The sequence below is a fragment of the Lampris incognitus genome, chromosome 7 (assembly GCF_029633865.1).
Source record: "Lampris incognitus isolate fLamInc1 chromosome 7, fLamInc1.hap2, whole genome shotgun sequence".
NCBI classification, from domain to species: Eukaryota; Metazoa; Chordata; class Actinopteri; order Lampriformes; family Lampridae; genus Lampris; species Lampris incognitus.
The window spans coordinates 53,066,817-53,085,959 of NC_079217.1; the positions used below are offsets into that span (position 1 = coordinate 53,066,817).

The following is a 19,143-nucleotide window of genomic DNA, read 5'->3' on the forward strand; positions in this document are numbered from 1 at the left end:
GGGCCCATACATGGTAATATTAGTCATGCAAAACGGCCTTTATTTTGTCCATTGGTCACAAGCTGAACCTTAAGGAAACCCATGCAAATCACCCCAGGCACAAAAGACATCTATTTTCATAGTTCTTTGAGTGGTGCACCAGAAAGCCACATTAAGCTGCATGAGGAACAGTTATACCATTACACAATGCACACCAACCAAGTGAAGTGGAAATGAGGAAACCCAGGCAAGCTCACACATTATAATACGATAAATAAAATGTAGGGCTAAGCAGTGTGCGAATGATTAGAATTGTAAGAATTATTTGGGGATTTGCCAGAGGAAATGGTCTCCAGCTCAATAGTAAAAACAGCAACAACAGCAGTGTGCATCTCTTGCCCACGTACGGATCTGTCTGTTGTCTCTGGCATACTGCTGGTTGCCGCTCGTCTGTGAGTTTGTGTATGGTCTGGGTAGATTGTGGAACTGAATTGCCCCTCTGGGATAAGTAAAGTTGTCTGAATCTGAATCGGAAATGTCTTTCAGCTCAATAAACTGAAGTCTTACAATTGCTGAAGTGGTAGGCGGTCTAGTTCCACACTGAGACAGAGAGAGGTTTTGATTTGATGGATCTCTTGACGAAATCTGAGCCTTTTGCCAAAGTCAAATTCTATAGGATAAGGTTATTTTTTTCTTTTCTGTTTTTTAAAGATGATTTTATTAGATACCGATAGTCGAGAGAGACGGCAAAGGCAGGGGAGAGAGAGGGAATGACATGCAGCAAAGGGCCCGGGCCAGATTCGAACCCGGGCCGCCGCGGTAAGGACTCAGCCTTATGTGGTATGCACTCTACCAGGTGAGCCAGTGGGGCACCCCCAGGATAAGATAATTTGAAAATCAGTGAATCTTCTTTTTCTGCATGTGTTTGGAGTTAGTGGCGTGCTCAGTCCTCTCTGTAGTTAAGTAATATATTTTTTGTTGGGTGCTCTTTGGTCCAAGTTTAGTAGTTTCAGATGAGAAAAAGAGAACAAATCTCTCTGACCAAGGCACTCCGTGTAATCAAAATGTCTTTATTGGAACTTGGACATATCCAAAAAGGACCTAAAAATGCCCACGCATAGCGGCTCTGGCCTTCTTCAGGGCATAGTGAGACAGCTCTTCCTGTCCTCATCTTCCTCTGTCACACCAGCCACCTGCATGTCCTCCCTCACCACATTCATAGACCTCCTCTTTGGCCTTCCTCTTTTCCTCTCCCCTGGCAGCTCCATATTCAGCATCCTTCTCCAAATATACCCAGCATCTCTCCTCCACACATGGCCAAGCCATCTCAATCTTGCCTCTCTTGCTTTGTCTCCAAACCGTCCAACCTGAGCTGTCCCTCTAATATACTTGCTCCTAATCCTGCCCTTCTTCATCACTTCCAATGAAAATCTTAGCATCTTCAACTCTGCCACCTCCAGCTCCACCTCCTGTCTTTTCATAAGTCTCACTGTCTCCAAACCATATAACATAGCTGGTCTCACAACCATCTTGTGAACCTTCCCTTTAACTCTTGCTGGTAGCCTTCTGTCACAAATCACTCCTCACACTCTTCTCCACCCACTCCACCCTGCCTGTGCTCTCTTCTTCACTTCTCTTCTGCACTTCCGGTTACTTTGAACAGTTGACCCCAAATCAATGAATAAAACATCCAAAAACGAAAGAAAAACAAAACCCTGACATGCACACATGTAGGCCTTTACTACAGCCGAATGATCGCAGTAGTAAAAAAAAATTCTAAACTTGTTATGTTTAAACTGTTGTGTTTAAATAATACCAGGAGCCGGGGCTCCCGCGGCTCACTCAGCCCCCCACTTCCCCCATCCTTGATTCCGAGTGTGACTTTCTTCTGTAATGTGACCCGTTTCCAAGTAAAACAGGATGTTATGGCAGGACAACATGCATAGACCGATGTGATTTGAGCCTTCAGGATTTGTAGGAGCGGTGCAAAACATTTCCTGATATTATTGGTTGGGACGGTTCTCGCCCGCTCCCGCTGACTTGTCAACACAATCACAAATACTTGACTGTTTTAGGGGAAGCTGAGGTGAATAGATTTTGATATTAATTAGATTAAAAAAAGGACATTTTTGTGAAAAAAATTATTTGGTATAAGTTGAGGAATAGGTGCATAATATGATTGGAGAAACAAGATAAGGTAAAAAAAAAAAACAAGCCAGTTTTCATTTCACGTCTTTACCAAATAAATGACTTTAAGCAAAGCTGTAGCTAATTACACATGCTGGTTTGGCCTTAAGATATGATAAACATCAGACTGCTGGCTTTCAATGGGAACGTGTATATATTGAATTTCAGTAATTTCCAAAACTATACATAACATGTGGAAGTTTAGGGAGAAAATGAGCTAAAGCTAAATGTACTCGTATGTCTGTTCTTAGATGAGCATCAACAATCTACTACTACTACTACTTTCAGTGGCTCCCGTTAGGGGTCGCCACAGCAGATCATCCGTTCCCATTTCTTCCTGTCTTCTGCATCTTCCTCTGTCACACCAGCCACCTGCATGGCCTCCCTCACCAAATCCATAAGCCTCCTCTTTGGCCTTCATCTTTTCCTCCGGTCTGGCAGCTCCATATTCAGCATCCTTCTCCCAATATACCCAGCATCTCTCCTCCACACATGTCCAAGCCATCTCAATCTTGTCTCTCTTGCTTTGTTTCAAAACTGTCCAACCTGAGCTGTCCCTCTAATATAATCGTTCCTAATCCTGTCCTTCTTCGTCACCCCCAATGAAAAGTTTAGCATCTTCAACTCTGCCACCTCCAGCTCCACCTCCTGTCTTTTCATCAGTGCCACTGTCTCCAGACCATATAACACAGCTGGTCTCACAACCATCTTGTAAAACTTCCCTTTAACTCTTGCTGGTACCCTTCTGTCGCAAATCACTTCTGACACACTTCTCCACCAACCTCCACCCTACCTGCACTTTCTTCTTCACCTCTCTTCTGCACTCCCCGTTTAAACTCATACGCCTTCATCACCTCTACTCCTTGCATCCTCACTATTCTGCTGTCCTCCTTCTCATTCACACATGTGTATTCCGTCTTCCTCCTACTGACTTTCATTCCTCTTCTCTCCAGTGCATACCTCCACCTCTCCAGGCTCTCCACCTGCAACCTACTCTCTCTACAGATCGCAATTTCATCTGCAAACATCATAGTCCACGGAGACTCCTGCCTGATCTCATCCATCAACCTGTCCATCACCATTGCGAACAAGAAAGGGCTCAGAGCCGATCCTTGATGTAATCCCACCTCCACCTTGAACCCATCCGTCATTCCAACTGCACACCTCACCATTGTCAACTTCCCTCATACATATCCTGCACCACTCCTACATACTTCTCTGCAATTCCCGACTCCCTCATACAATACCACACCTCCTCTCTCGGCACCCTGTCGTAGGCTTTCTCTAAATCCACAAAGACACACTGTAACTCAATGTAATATGCGGATCATAAATCAGATGAACATCTACAATCCTTTTCATAAATGGGCACCAGTGAAATAAACATCAGAGATGCTTTGCTACATGCAGAAGCTGCAGGGGCTACTTAAGATGTTGCAAGTTCCAGTGGGTTTCTCTCTCACACTTCTGTGAATGTGTGAGGGTGTTGCCCTGATGTTGAAACCGTTGCCAGTGGTCAGTACATGTGTGATAAGCAGAATTCGTTTGATGAGAATCAACCAACAATCTCATTTGAAAGGTTTTTGTTTTTTTTGTAATGGGATGCATCAGGTCCCTGCAGGAGATTGAAAACAATCTACATGGATTTATAGGCAAGATTTATGGACGAGGCTGCCATCTATTGGACAAGATTGCATAATGCAACCTGTGTAGTTTCGAGCGGTGAGCTACAATAGAAAGAAAAGCAGTATGGCTATTTTAAGACTTCCTGGAACTGCATAGTAGGTAAAACTGGATCCACAGCAGAATTTGTTAGTCTAGATCAGCCTCGCTGACTGCTTACCAGCCCACTGTAACACGCGTCTGTTAAGCCCGGTCTGACCCTCATTTCGAAGGCCTTGCAATGGCACACCTGGCTGGCTGACGTTTATGAAGATTGTTTGTGAAAACGATTTTGTGTTTGCGTGTGGGTGCTGTGGTTTTCTCAAAGGTCTGCCATTGAAAGTTTCGCTTTTTATTTTCAGGAGTATTCTTTTTTTTCCATTTCCATTTTTGTTTTTATGGTTCGATATGAACTGACGAGAGAATAGTTTTATGCACGCTATTTGGGCTCGGATATTTGGGCTCGCTGAAAAAAGTGGTTGTATGAAAACAATCTTGTTTTCACATTGTTGTAACTGTAGCTGTGTGTGTGTGTGTGTGTGTGTGTGTGTGTACGTGGTGATACCGACAGAGGAAAAGTAGCTGTAAAGGGCAGCACTGCGGCAGGTTCTGTTATGGTGAACACATTTGCAGTCTCACCCTGTCACACTCTGCTGTGTTGGGAAACCGGCTGTTGAAATTGGGGAAGCAACAAATCGATGAATGAAGAGTGGGGAAAGTTGTACGAACGTGTCGCTCCTCGTTTGGCTGTAAATTCAGAAGTGTCTTGCGTGACACAGGAAGACAACAGAAAGGACAAAGAAAAAAGGGACGAAGAAGGTGACAAGTTACCACAAGTTACCAGAAACTAACCTGCATTGTGCATAAACACGCACACACACACACACACGTCTGTGGGCCCTCTCGGTTTCTTTGTGCACTTTGTTGCCTCCTCCTCTCTCTCCCCCCCCCCCCCCCCCCCAGTCAGGCATTCGTTTCCTCTTCGTTGCTCTGCCTCTCCATTTGCCGTGCTGGTTTGTGCGCTTGTCGTTCCTCCGTGCGGGAGCAGTCCTCAGGAGCACGTTGGGACAGGTAGGAGGAAATAGGAGCTTTTATCTCTCCTCCTACTCTTTTCTGCCCTCCGTTGTCTTTCTCTCTCGTACTAAGCGTCTACCCCTCCATTCTGCTTTGTGTCGGTGATTCAAACAAGGAAGGCGGTCGTTTTGGTGTGTAGTTCTTTGTTGTTTGGGAAACTCCTGTCTGAATGTGTTATCTGCCGCTGACTGTGAGATTTATTGGCAGGATGGACGCTCGCTTTCCCGCCGGTAGAAAGAAACTGTTTTGTTATCAGGTACTTGCTAAGGCAGTCCCTTTGGACAGGCAAATTGTGATGCAAAAGAGGCTGGCGGTGTTGACCTTGGCAAGGATGGAGGTTGGGAATGGAATAAAATCAGTGAGTTGGTTCAGCCTATAGAGAGGTAAAGTCTAAAGTAGAATGAAAATGGAAACGTAAGCAAGATTACTTTAAAGACTCAGTTTTGCTGCTGGTCCCATTTTGTTGCCGTTTGGTAGCCAACTCGGCCACTCGGAGCCAGGTTTATGGAGATTTATGACGGCACAGTCTGATGTTGTCTCTTCGGAAGCAGGGACAAGTGTGTGAAGTTGGTTTGGTTGAATCAGGTTTTTATCCCCCCCCCTTTTTTTTCTCTCCCCAATTGCATTTGGCCAGTTACCCCACTCTTTCGAGCTGCCCTGGTCGCTTCTCCACCCCCTCTGCCGATCCGGGGAGGGCTGCAGACTACCACATGCCTCCTCCGATACACCTGGAGTCGCCAGCCGCTTCTTTTCACCTGACAGTGGGGAGTTTCGCCAGGGGGATGTAGCACATGGGAGGATCACGCTATTCCCCCCAGTTCCCCCTCCCCCCACAAACAGGCGCCATGACCGACCAGAGGATGCACTAGTGCAGCAACCAGGACACATACCCACATCCGGTTGTCAGAAAGACCTATCCGGCAACGCTGGGTGGTTGTCCCTGATCACACATACAGCTTCCACCTGTAAGATTTACTGATGGCATTTCTTCACACATGATGTGACGGCGCCTTCTGTCTCGTAGAATAGTGTAGAATAGAATACGCTATTTGCCATTGTACATACTACATAGAACGAATTTGTTCTCTGCATTTAACCCATCCTGTTGTGTAGGAGCAGCTGCAGCACCCGGGGACCAACTCCAGTTCTTCTTTCTATTGCCTTGCTCAGGGGCACAGACAGGCATATTAACCCTAACGTGTGTGTTTTTGACGGTGGGAGGAAACCGGAGCACCTGGAGGAAACCCACGCAGACACGGGGAGAACATGCAAACTCCACACAGAAAGGACCTGGGTTGGCCTGGGGTTCGAACCCAGGACCTTCCTGCTGTGAGGCAACAGTGCTGACCACTGGCACACCGTGCTGTGGAGGATGCCTTTTATATTGTAAACTACGGCATCTCAAGGACATCTTTTTTTTTTAATTATTACTATTTATCTGGAATTTCGGCATTCTCGATTTTTCATATGACTCTGTGCCGCACAGCTAACTATTGCTCTCATCCCCTACGCCGACTGAGCCAAGCCGTTTTATTTCTAGGGTGGTCCATTTACCCGACATTTTTAAATATACCCTTACAGGTTTACAAATCAATCTGTCGCCTCAGACAAAAGCCTGCTGTTAACAAGTCGTGGATATAGTCCTTGTGATCGGTTCACCTGCTCCTGTGAAATCATGCTAATACGGCAATCTGATGGCTCTTTTTTTTTTGGCATTATCTTCATTTATTTTATTTTTCTGTACGTGTTACTAGGTCGCGAGTCGACAGTGCTGATATGATTTTTAATGGAATATCGACTGCAGCTTGTGAATAATAATAATAATTCGTTTTATTTGTATATTATTTAAGGACGCTTTAAATAAGATTAAAAAAACAAAAGCAACACATCAAAAACATTAAACACACAACATTAATTGCACATTAAAATCCATTCTGAAGCAGTGAGTATTGATTAATGATGTGAATGCGGACAGATCGGTGCAGTCTCTGATGTGTTGCCCCAGGTCAGGTGCTTGGTCCTGTGGGGTGGAGACAGCAGGTTGGCGTTGGAGGAGTGAAGGCTGCAGGAAGGAGTATGGTAGTGCAGCAGGTCGGTGAGGTAGGAGGGGGCCTGGTTATTGAGGGCTTTGTGAGTGAGGAGAAGGACTTCGAATTGGATCCGTCGTGGAGCAGGGAGCCAGTGGAGGTTCTGGAGGAGGGGGGTGATGTGGTCATGGGAGTGGGTGAGCAGGTGAGCAGCAGAGTTCGGGATGTACTGGAGCTTGTTTAGGACTTTGGGGGGTGAGCCGTAGAGAATCCTGTTGCAGTAGTCGATCCTGGGTGTGATGGGGCGCCCCGGTGGCTCACCTAGTAAAGCGCGTACCACATAAGGCTGAGTCCTTACCGCAACGACCTGGGTTCGAATCCAGTTCAGGCCCTTTGCTGCATGTCATCCCCCTCTCTCCCCTGCCTTTCCGGTCTCTCTTGACTATCAGTATCTAATAAATGTGGAAAATGCCAAAAAATAATCTTTAAAAAAAACCCATCTAGATGTGATGAAGGCATGGATCAAGGTTTCAACAGCAGAGAGGGAGAGTGATGGATGGAGTGAGCTATGTTTTTTTTAGGCGGACAAAGGCAGTTTTGATTGACATGGTGTTCAAAGTAGAGGATGCTGTCAAAAAGTTTTTTTTTTTTTAGATACTTTGGTGCAGCACCCAGGGACCAACTCCAGTTTGTCTTGCCATGCCTCGGTCAGGGGCACAGACAAGAGTATTAACCCTAACATGCACGTCTTTTTTGATGGTGGGAGAAACCAGAGCACCCAAAGAAACCCACCGCAGACACAGGGAGAACATGCAAACTCCACACAGAGGATGACCTGGGGTGACCCCATGGTTGGACAATCCCAGGGTTCGGACCCAGGACCTTCTTGCTGTGAGGTGACGGTGCTAACCACCATGAAAACTGATTCCAAGGTTGTGAGTGTGTGGGGAGGGAGACAGAGTGGCGTTATTGATGGCAAGGTAGGAGTTGTAGGCGGTTTCAGTAAGGGATTTGGGACCAGTGATGATCATGTCAGATTTATCACAATGTAGTTTGAGGAAGTTGGCTCACAGCCATGATTTGATTTCAGTGAGGCAGTTGGTCAGAGTTGGGTATGTTGTGGTGATGTAGTGTCGATTTGATGGAAATTAAGAGCTGGATGTCATCAAGATAACAAACACACAAACATCCACTCACATTTGAGGTCAGTAGGTTCACTCAGTCTGTTGAGGCTAGATTTTGTTGTGTTTATTTGCATGTCTCTAGAAAAACTCTCCCCACCAATATAAACTGCTTTCATTGCAACAGATAAATTATGGTTTTGGTTTTTGTTTTGTTTTTTTGATGGTCTGTAGCAATAGATGTATTAATAACTGGTTGTGTATGCAAACATGTGACTGTCAAATACATGCGCGGTTGTCAAAACTAGTGTATAGGTGTTTGAGTTACACAGAGCCATTGATAATATTTGCGTGTGTGTGTGTGTGTGTGTGTGTGTGTGTGTGTGTGTGTGTGTGTGTTCTTTTAAAATGGAAACCACTGAATTAGGAATTTGGGCGGCGCAGTGGTTAGCACAGTCACCTCACAGCAAGAAGGTCCTGGGTTCGAGTCCCGGGGTTGTCCAACCTTGGGGGTTGTCCTCTGCGTGGAGTTTGCATGTTCTCCCCGTGTCTGGGTGGGTTTCCGGGTGCTCTGATTTACTCCTACAGTCCAAAGACGTGCAGGTTAGGTGAATCGGCCATACTAGATTGTCCCTAGGTGTGAATGTGTCGGCCCTGTGATGGACGGGCGGCCTGTCCACGGTGTCTCCCCGCCTGCCGCTCGACGACTGCTGGGATAGCCTGCAGCATCCCCACGAACCTGAGAGCAGGATAAGCGGTTTGGATAATGGATGGATAGATGGATGGATGAATTATGCATGTGCATTTTAAGAGTTTGTGTGTGAGCAGAGAGGAAGGGTCCCCGTTTCTTCAACAACATTATGTTTGACGGCTGGCAGGGGTAAGAACTGGTTAGATGGGGTAGCTAGGTTGTAGTCCTCATTGCACTCTGCTAGGGAAAAGGGAGGAACTGTGTCAACGGGTCAGATTCCCTTACTCGTGAAAGTTGTGTACAGTCAAAAGTGTGTTATCAAAGAGCAAAAAAGTGTTTAGCTATAGCAAAGGGACTTAAACGTAGTCAGTGTGGAATTTGTTACTTGCCATGAAATCCAAAGATGTCATGTGGGGACCTATGAGAAAATAATGTGGACTGTTGAATATCAAATCTTTTTTATATATTTTTTGCCTTTTCCCCCATTTTTCCTCCCCAATTGTACTTGGCCAATTGCCCCACTCTTCGCTGCTCCACCCTCTCTGCCGATCCGGGGAGGGCTGCAGACTACCACATGGCTCCTCCGATACATGTGGAGTCACCAGCCGCTTCTTTTCACCTGACAGTGAGGAGTTTCACCAGGGGGACGTAGCACGTGGGAGGTTCACGCTATTCCCCCCCAGTTCCCCCTCCCCCCGGAACAGGCGCCCCGACCGACCAGAGGAGGCGCTAGTGCAGTGACCAGGACACATACCCACATCCGGCTCCCCACCCGCAGACACAGCCAATTGTGTCTGTAGGGATGCCCGATCAAGCAGAGGGAACATGGGGATTCGAACCGGCGATCCCTGTGTTGGTAGGCAACGGAATAGACCGCTACGCCACCCGGACGCCCTTCAAATCTTTTTTTGGATGTGATTGTTCAGTGTCATATTGCTTTCTCCCACGGTTCTTATTTGTCTCATTGAGCAAAAAGACATGTGTTTGGCAGCATCCGATGGTTAAAGCGTAATCCTAGTTTAGTGTATTTATTGTAAGAGCCAGCTGCTGAACAGCAGGGACCAAAACTACTGCAGGCACTAGCTGAGAAGTGCTCGCTTTTGACCTCCTGCCCAGGGATACATGCAACAGTCAAGTATATTTAGCTGGACTGTGGGTGTTTTATAAGTTGGGTCGCAGCCTTTACTGAATTGTTCAGAACTGGCTCTAAATATGCTGACACACGACAATCTGTGGCCAAACCTTTTTTACTGCAGGGCAGTGCAGGTAGGACTGGAGAACTTGTCAGTCATTTGATATTGTACTGAATAGATCTTCTAAATGCTTTCCTATTATTGTCTTAGCCGTTTCGGGACTTCTTGCGTGGCCAAATCTGGCTCCGAAATTGGATAAAATAAATTCTCAAAAGCATGTGCAAATAGTTATCGTCAGAGACACATCTTGTCAGTGCCGTGCTGTGTAGAACTTGCTGGTGTGTCTGGGATTTGGTATTTTTATCTCTTAAGAGATAAAGAAGGGTATTGAGCCGGGTGGTTTACGGCACACCACATTCCTCTCTGGGCCATTGTCCATCTAAACAGCCATGATTGTGACTCAAAAGAGAAGGAAATGGATTGAAGCAGGGGCGAAAAGGGGAAGTTCAACAATGGATAAATCGAAAGCAGGCCTGTGTGTCCACTGTAGATGTTCCCATCGGTGTTACACGTCTGTTTTTGCCGTTACATGTGGGATTTATTACATTTCATGTTTGTATATGTGAGTATGCCGGTGACATAATTTCTTCAAAGGGGTCACAATCGTGTATATGTAGTAGACTTGCAAAAAAGTGGCTTAAGTTGTGTGACGAGTGGATACTTGATTGACAGATGAGGAAGTGAGAATTGTTTTTGCTGAGAAATTGAGTCATTAATTGCATATAAATAGATGCCATTATGCCGAGTTGCGAAATTTTTGTCTTAGTGCATTGTATACTTGGTAAGATTAGGTGCGTGTGTTGTCTTGTGTGAGCGTTTTGGGGGATTGTCACATTTGGGTTTGCGTGAATCATTTCATCTCTGCACCAAGTGTGTCTGTGTGTGTCTTTTGGAGGGATCCAGAGGTATGTCGTGTTTACATGGTTATTTTATCTCCCCGCACAAGGCAGGTCTAGGCTTGCCACATGGAGTCACAGGTGGAGCAAAAGAGGGAGTGAGAGAGTAAGGGGCGCAAAAGGACTCTGATATCTGACATTTACGTAGCTTTGAGGAGCACACGGCGTCTCTAGAATGAGCGTTAAAACTTCATTAGAAGATGAGGACTTCAGAGTAAAACACAGCTGATACAGAGCCCTGTCGCTCGGTTGTAGTATGGCGGTTAGTTTAATAGTATGGGCAACGCCAGCTTAGATTTATGAAAGCGTAACGTCATCGTAACAACCTTCATCGACTTTAGTGAGGGAGCTGGTTTTTGGATTCTTTGTTAAAAGAAGCTGTTTTCATTGGAAATATTAAGGAATTTCTTTTTTCCCTCTTCTTCTTCATCTGATTTTGAGAAAGCTGATGCCAGAAACCCGAAGCTCTGAGCCGCTTTGTGACTACAACCCGGATTTTGTCATTCCTAACTACTTGCAGTTAAAGCCGATGCAGTTAGTTAACTAGCGCTAAGATGATGGAGAGGAGGTGACGACATTGGAAAAAGGAGGAATGGAGAAAGGCATTCCTCTGGAATGAATAGAATCAGCCGCCTCTTTGGGGTTTTTACCCGAGCTCCCTCTACCGGGGAGACTGAGGACTCCTCTCCTCTCCATCCCTCCTCTGATCGCCTTCCCTCTACTCCTCCCTCCCTCAGCCCTCCCCAGGGAGAGACGGCCATCGATGAGGTGCAGATGGACCAAACTCCACTCGTCCCACCCCGCATCAGGACAACGCCAGTGCCGGATAGCACTCAGCAAAATGCACAGCAGTTGACCCGCTCCATCGCGAAGCCTGTTCTCCCTGCCAGAAGGGTCCCCAAACCCCCGCCCAACACCGGTGAGTTGTACACGCCACTAAATGGTCATCGGATCCATGTAAAATTGCTTTAAAAGTCTGCTGCATTTGTTCCAAAGAACTGTTTGTTTTTTGGGGTTTTTTTCCCACTGAACTTATTTCATCATAAGCAAATAGGACGTGTCCCAATGTGCTGAATTCTTTGCTCTTTGTAAACATCTGTGGCCATAGTGCAGATAAAACAGTGGTGATATCTTTTACTTTAGCAACATCCAGGTGCAAGTCACGATATGAGCCCGGTCAGACTGGGTGAGAGACACAACCCGATCTGTGTTGTCTTGTGACAAAGCTTGTGACCAGGTTGACATACATCCTCTGGCAGCCTTCTTTTTGAGTTATCATTGCGTGTTAGTTTTTGATCTTGACAAAAACTTTTTGGTACACACAATCTCACGCCAGGGGAAATCATCATCGTCCTATCCGACTGAATTACCCAAGATGGGAACTGCCTTTCACAATCAATGAATTTGCTCAGTGTAAAACTCGTGCTGGGGATTGGGAAATCATGACCAAACAGTGCATGTTTTACTATAAGGGGTGTGAGCTGCATAGGGGAGGAATGATATGGCAGTGATGGGATGGTAGGACTTCTTTATGCAAGCAAGCAGTAGTATTTTTCCCACAAGTGAGAGAATATATTTTGCTGTTTCGTTCTCTGTCAGTAAAGGGGGCATTATCGTTCAGGCTTTTCCACATCAAACTCTTTAAATTAATCTTCCGTGTCATCAAGTCCACCCTAAACTGACTGTGTGGAAAAAACAAAAACAAAATGACATTAAGAGTTTCAACAGTGTGCTTTAGGAAGAGCTATGTCTGGTTTGAGTGATATAATCAGTTGTGCATGCTGTAGTCCTAAGACCGAATTGGTTCAAATTCATACTCATGCTTGACCTTATTTTCCAGGGCACTCAGTCCTCCGCATCCAGTCTTGGGTCTTTCTGTGAGAAGCCTCAAACAACCGTTTGCCTTCAGTAGTGTTGCAGATAGCATCTGTGTTATCAAACACCACTGCTCTCCATTTACAGTAGCCCTTATCGAATAACAAAGTCATGTGCTTAGTGGGCAGGCGGCCTCTTTACCAGTTATGAAAAATCTTACTTTTAACCCAAATAAACTGACATTCTACTGACCTCTTCAGCTCAGTTACAATCACAATATACATGAATGGGTCACTGTCTTCTCTTATTTCTGCTCAGCTGAACTTATCGCTAGTCTGTGCACAGCACATGCGCAGACTTCTCATTTAACAAATCTCACAAATCAGGTTTTTTTTTTCTTTGCTTTTTTTTTTCTTGTTTCTCCCAACCTGTCCTGCATTGCTTTAGGGAATGTGAGTCTAAACTCTTACATCTCTTTTGTAACTTAACCAGCCAAGTAAACAAAGAGCACATTCCAGTCTAGAGGCATAACCTCTAGGATTGGGACATGCATAAACCCAGATACAGTCACGTCAGTCATAGCCAATTCAAGGACTCACTGCTTTTTTGGTGGTAAACAAATGAAGCTGTAAACGTTTTTTTTTTGTCTCAATCAATAATGCAGTAGTAACACTACATAAGCGATATACTGCGTTAGTATACCATTACTACATCTATTACCCTCAGACACCTTTCAGCACTGCTCCCCCTCACAATATCTAACAGCCCAGTGTCAACGGGGAAGGCCTACAAGTTTCTGGAAACTGCTATTTCCAAAGATCTGAAGTGGGAAACCAACATCAGTTCCATTCTAATAAAGACGCAGTAGAGGAAGTTCTTTCTGCAGCAGTTGAGGAAGTTTGGTCTGCCACAGGAGCTGTTGAGCCAGTTCCACACTGCAGTCAATCTGTCCTGTGCACATCCATCACGGTTTGGTTCGGAGCAGCACAAAACAGGAGAGGAACAAACTGCAGCCAACAGTAGGGACAGCAGAAAAAAATCATTGGTGCTCCCCTGCCCACCCTGCAGGACTTATACACCTCTAGAGCTCAAAAATGGATGGGCGGAATCAGCACAGACCCCCCCCCCCCCCGACACACACCCAGGACCAGTCTGTTTGAACTCCTACCCTTTGGAAACACTACAGAGCAATGTGCACCAAAACCACCAGACAAATGGACAAAAGTGAAACAAAACAAAAATGAGTGGGGGAGCCGGATCTAGCAAGAAACAGAAAACGTACCATTTCCATGTGGAATGGGAGGAGGACTTTTTTTCCACCATGTCTTATTCCAAATGCGTTTGTCTCATCTGTCAGTCTAGCATTGCTATCCCAAAGAAAGGAAATGTGGAGAGGCACTTTCGAACTGTTCATAAAAACTATGACAATGACTTCCCTCCGAAAAGCGAGCTGAGAAAGAGAAAGGTGAGGGAACTAAAATCGCAGTTAATCGCCCAGCAGTCACTTTTCACGCAGCCTTATTCAAAGGCAAAGGCAGTCACCGAAGCATCTTTACAGGTGAGTCACTCCATCATTAAGCATAAGAAAGCCTTCCAAGATGGAGAGATGATGAAAGAGGCCTTCCTTGAGGCAGCAGATTCGTTGTTTCGGGACTTTAAAAACAAATCAGAAATAATATCTTCAATCAAAGCTCTCCAGTTATCAAGAGATTCCGTCACAAGGCACTGTGAAGTGATGGGCGATGATTTGACACAGCAGCTTTGGAGGGACATCGTGGACTGCGAGTGTTTCTCACTACAATTGGACGAGTCTACGGACATAAGTGATACGGCCCAATTGTGCATTTTCATTCGCATGGTGTTTCATGTTGGCGGATGGTATGAGACATGACGTCCCAGAGGTGCTCGATTGGATTCAGGTCTGGGGAACGTGCAGGCCAGTCCATAGCATCAATGCCCTTGACATACAGGAACTGCTGACACACTCTGGCCACATGAGGACGAGCATTGTCATGCATGAGCAGGAACCCAGGGCCCACTGCACCAGCATATGGTCTGACAATGGGTCTGAGGATCTCATCCCGGTACCTAATGGCAGTCATGGTACCTCTGGCTAGCACGTAGAGGTCTGTGCGGCCTTCCAAGGATATGCCTCCTCAGACCATCACTGACCCACCGCCAAACCGGTCATGCTGGAGGATGTTGCAGGCAGCAGAACGTTCTCCACAGCGTCTCCAGACTCTATCACGTCTGTCACATGTGTTCAGTGTGAACCTGCTCTCATCTGTGAAGAGCACAGGGCGCCAATGGCGAATCTGCCAACCAGGATGTTCTCTGGCGAAGGTCAATCGGGCTGCACGGTGTTGGGCTGTGAGCACAGGCCCCAATTGTGGATGTCGGGCCGTCATACCATCCTCATGCGTTCTGTTTCTCACTGTTTGAGCAGAAACCTGCACATTAGTGGCCCGTTGAAGGTCGTTTTGTAGGGCTCCGGCAGTGCTCCTCCTGTTCCTCCTTGCACAAAGGACCAGATAGCGGTCCTGCTGCGGGGTTGTTGGCCTCCTGCGGCCCCCTCCACGTCTCCTGGTGTACTGGCCTGTCTCCTGGTACCTCCTCCATGCTCTGGACACTGTGCTGGGAGACACATCAAATCTTCTTGCCACAGCACGCATTGATGTGCCATCCTGGATGAGCTGCACTACCTGAGCAACTTCTGTAGGTTGCAGATACCGCCTCATGCCACCTCTGGTGGTGAGGGCACTAGCAAAATGAAAAACTAACCAAAGATCGGCCAGAAAAGATGAGGACAGGCAAATGGTCTGTGGCCACCACCTGCAAATCCATTCCTTTTATAGGGATTATCTTGCAAATTGTCTAATTTCCACCTGGTGGAAATTAGACAATTTACCAACAGGTGAAATTGATTCACAAATCAGTGTTGCTTCCTAACTGGACAGGTTAATATCTCAAAAGTGTGATTGACTTGGAGCTACATTGCATTGCTTATGTGTTCCCTTTATTTTTTTGAGCATTGTATATACGGGAGAAGACATTACTTGTGAGTGCTGCTAATTCTAATAATTTACCTGAATTTGGACTTGTGAGAAATATCTCTGTAATTAATTTATCATTTTATTGTTTTGAGTTCCAGCAGCACAATACTATTTGTTATGATAGAGATTACATGGCATATAAAATAGAGATTCCAAACGTGGCACAAGCAAATGAATTGATATCTGCCGATAACCTTATAGATTTCACTCCATATTACAGTTTTACACACAAGGATATGACATATGTCCTTACGAAATATTATCTTGGAGATGTGATTGGACTACACAAAGCCTCATCTGATGTATCCAAGGCTCCTCGTTTTTGGTTTTTACCAATTTTCACCAAAAAATACCCAGATTTTTTAAAAGTAGCAGATCGGTTTAAACTGATTTTCACCCGGATTTTATGTTTCCACAGATCCAAAAGTTGTTCGTGTGAGGTTATGTAACAGTGTCCTCTTTTGGCGAAATTTGGCATGCTGGATGGCTTTGAAAAGTAAAAACCAAAAACGCTGAGCCTTGAATGTATTGTAAAAGGCGCACTGTTTCATATGGTTCTCTCTAGTGGACAAACTGTGTGACTGAATGTGTGAATATTGTTTCTTGAAGATATGCATCTTTGACTTTGGCATTGCAATTTCTTGTTACTTATTGACCAACATGAGCTGATAAATAAGTACTACCCCAGCTAGCTCATGTATCAAAATAACCTGAATCTAAAGAAATGCTGCAACAGCGAATCAGCTGTTTAATAAGCCTCCTTAGAGGACCTAAACTGAAAACACTGCAAGAGACAGGGAGTGACTGTATGAGCAACAGAGCAAGAGCGCTAAACTCTGACTCAAACTGAAACTTTGTGCCATAAGTAGACATAGTTTACTTGAAGTAATAACAGCCTTTGATATTTTCATATGTGATAATGATGATGCTTGCAGGATCCTACTGCATGAACCACATGCATTGCTACATTGTGACTCAGAATGCAGTCTATGGGTCGAGGGTCATTTCGGTTTTTGTCATGTGTTTGTGAGCCATGCAGTTTTTGTTGAGCATGATAATTTGTATTGTGCTGTGTGTGTTGCGTAGACCAGACCACTGTTATCTTAATATGTGAAATGTGAAGCAGCAGGTTCTGACAGTCTGAAAGCATTAGCAATGAATGAAAATAGATCAGCAAACTTTTATAATTGTCATTTCATAAGATTCTTAAATTGAGAAGTTTGTAAGTGATCTTACTCTTAAAATAAGGAAAACAATCTTATTCCTCTTCTGGGATATTATGGAAAACATTGTTATAGCTTGTTACTGGTTCAAATGAGCTCAAAATTAGCTGGAATATCTTATTAAGATTAAGGTAGATGTATTTTCTTAAAATGAGATTACTTTTCTAATGCAAAACATGCTTGTCAAGATTATTTTTCTTTTTAGACAAAAATAAGACTGATTTACCAGAAACAAGGCTTTTTTACTTTCTTGAAATTACTTTTTTTGCAGTGTAGGCCCTGAGAGACATATAAACTGAAGAGGAAACACTGGGAAAATTGGTGTGGGAGAAACTAATGAGAGAGGTCTCAGACTACTACAGTTTGCACGCGAACAACAACTGGTTCTGGCAAACATGCTTCACCCTCACAGGAACTCGTGGAAAACTACATGACACTCAGCGGACGGCATAAACCACAGCCAAATAGTCTACATACTAATGTCAAAAAGGTTTCAATCAAACATTGTAAGAAATAAAACAAGATAATTTCCTGAAGCTGATATAGGAAGCGACCACGATTTTGTGATGGTGACCATCAGCATAAAGCTGAAAAAGCAGAAAAGAGAAAAGAATGGTAGAATTAACTGACCTTGAAAAACTAAAAAATGCAAATGTTAGAAACGAATTCCAAGCCATAATTGGAGGATGTTTTGCTGCTCTCCAGAACTTAGACAATGTTGAAGAAGTGACCGAAAAGTTCTCGGAAGAAATAAACAAAGCTGCGCTAGAAATAGTAGTTAAAAAGAAGTCCAAGAAACATCAATCGATTGAACATAGAACTTTGAAGCTATGTGACAGAAGACGCAAAGCCAAGGCTCTGAAGTACAGCTCTGAAGAATGCAAGGAGGAATACAGAAACTGTAACAGCGAAGTGAAAGCTGCAATGAAGAAAGATGAGGAATGGATTGAACAAGAATGTCCAAGTATTGATAAAAACCTGAGGCACAACAACACTAAAATGGCTTTCCAAATGGTGAAGAAATTAACTACAGAACAAAACGTAAAGACATATGCTATTAACGACGCAAATGGAGAACTGATCTCAGACAAAAAAAGGGATTGAAAAAAGGTGGGCGGAATACTGCAGTGATCTTTACAATTGTGACCTCAATGAAAAGCAGGAAGTATACAACCAACTGATAGTTGATGAGAACAAAGGCGCAGAAGACCGAGATCACATCTTAAGATGCGAAGTTAAAGAAGCCATCAAACATCTGAAAAATGACAAAGCACCAGGAGCAGACAATATACCAGCGGAACTAATCAAAAATGGCGGCGGCGAAGTTATAGACGTCTTACTTAGTATGTGCAACAAAATTCATAGCCTGAATAAATGGCCTACACAGTGGACTACTTTGGTACGATTCCACTTCCAAAGAAAGGAAACTGAAATTATGCAGCAGCTACAGAACTCATAGTTTAATCAGCCATGTGAGCAAGGTAATGCTCAGGATCATTCTCAAGAGAATCGCACCACAAGTTGAGTTGATTCTTGCTGAAGAACAAGCTGGTTTCAGGTCTGGAAGAAGCACAACTGAGCAGTTCTTCAATTTGAGGGTTCTTTGTGAGACATTTATAGAACATCAGTGAGAAGTCCATCACAACTTTATTGATTTTAAGAAAGCCTTCGAAAGAGTGTGACAACAGGCTCTATGGAAAATCATGAGAAAACATAACATCAACGAACACCTTGTCCAAGTTATTGAAGCGCTTTATAAAGATTTGAAAAGCGCAGTGCTAGGGAACACCACACTAAGCGACTGGTTCACTACAACAATAGGAGTGAGATAAGGTTGTTCACTATTACCATGCCTTTTCAATGTATTCCTTGAAGAGATCATCACCAATGCTATGAAGGGTTTTGAACCAACTCTCATAATTGGTGGAAGAAAAATCATCAACCTTCACTTTGCAGATGACATAGATCTAATTGCCAACAACAAGGAAGAACTAGCTGAAATAACCAGATGACTGGACAAGGTGGCAGAGGTATGTTGATCAGTACTCAAAAAAGAAAAATCATGACAACAAAAGATCACCCGAGGAGGGAGATTGAAGAGCAGAACACGGAAATCATTGTTGGCAGCGAGAAACTTGAAGAAGTCACGTCTTTCAAATATCTCGGATCTGTGATTAGCAAAGACGGAAGATCGGAAAAAGAAATTAGGAGCAGTACTGCCA

The 19,143-nt window shown here is 44.5% G+C and overlaps 1 protein-coding gene across 4 annotated transcripts in view; it reads left to right on the forward strand.

Moving 5' to 3' along the window:
- The window catches only part of LOC130115347 (arf-GAP with Rho-GAP domain, ANK repeat and PH domain-containing protein 1-like), a 101,430-nt gene that overhangs the window by 26,319 nt on the left and 55,968 nt on the right, over positions 1 to 19,143 (forward strand). For all 4 annotated transcript variants that reach the window (XR_008810485.1, XM_056282960.1, XM_056282962.1 and 1 more), the window contains one exon: positions 11,568 to 11,749. Coding sequence is in view for 3 of the 4 variants with exons in the window: in XM_056282960.1 (XP_056138935.1) it covers positions 11,568 to 11,749 (182 nt within the window). In the remaining variant the exon portion in view is untranslated. The remainder of the gene's footprint in view (positions 1 to 11,567; positions 11,750 to 19,143) is intronic.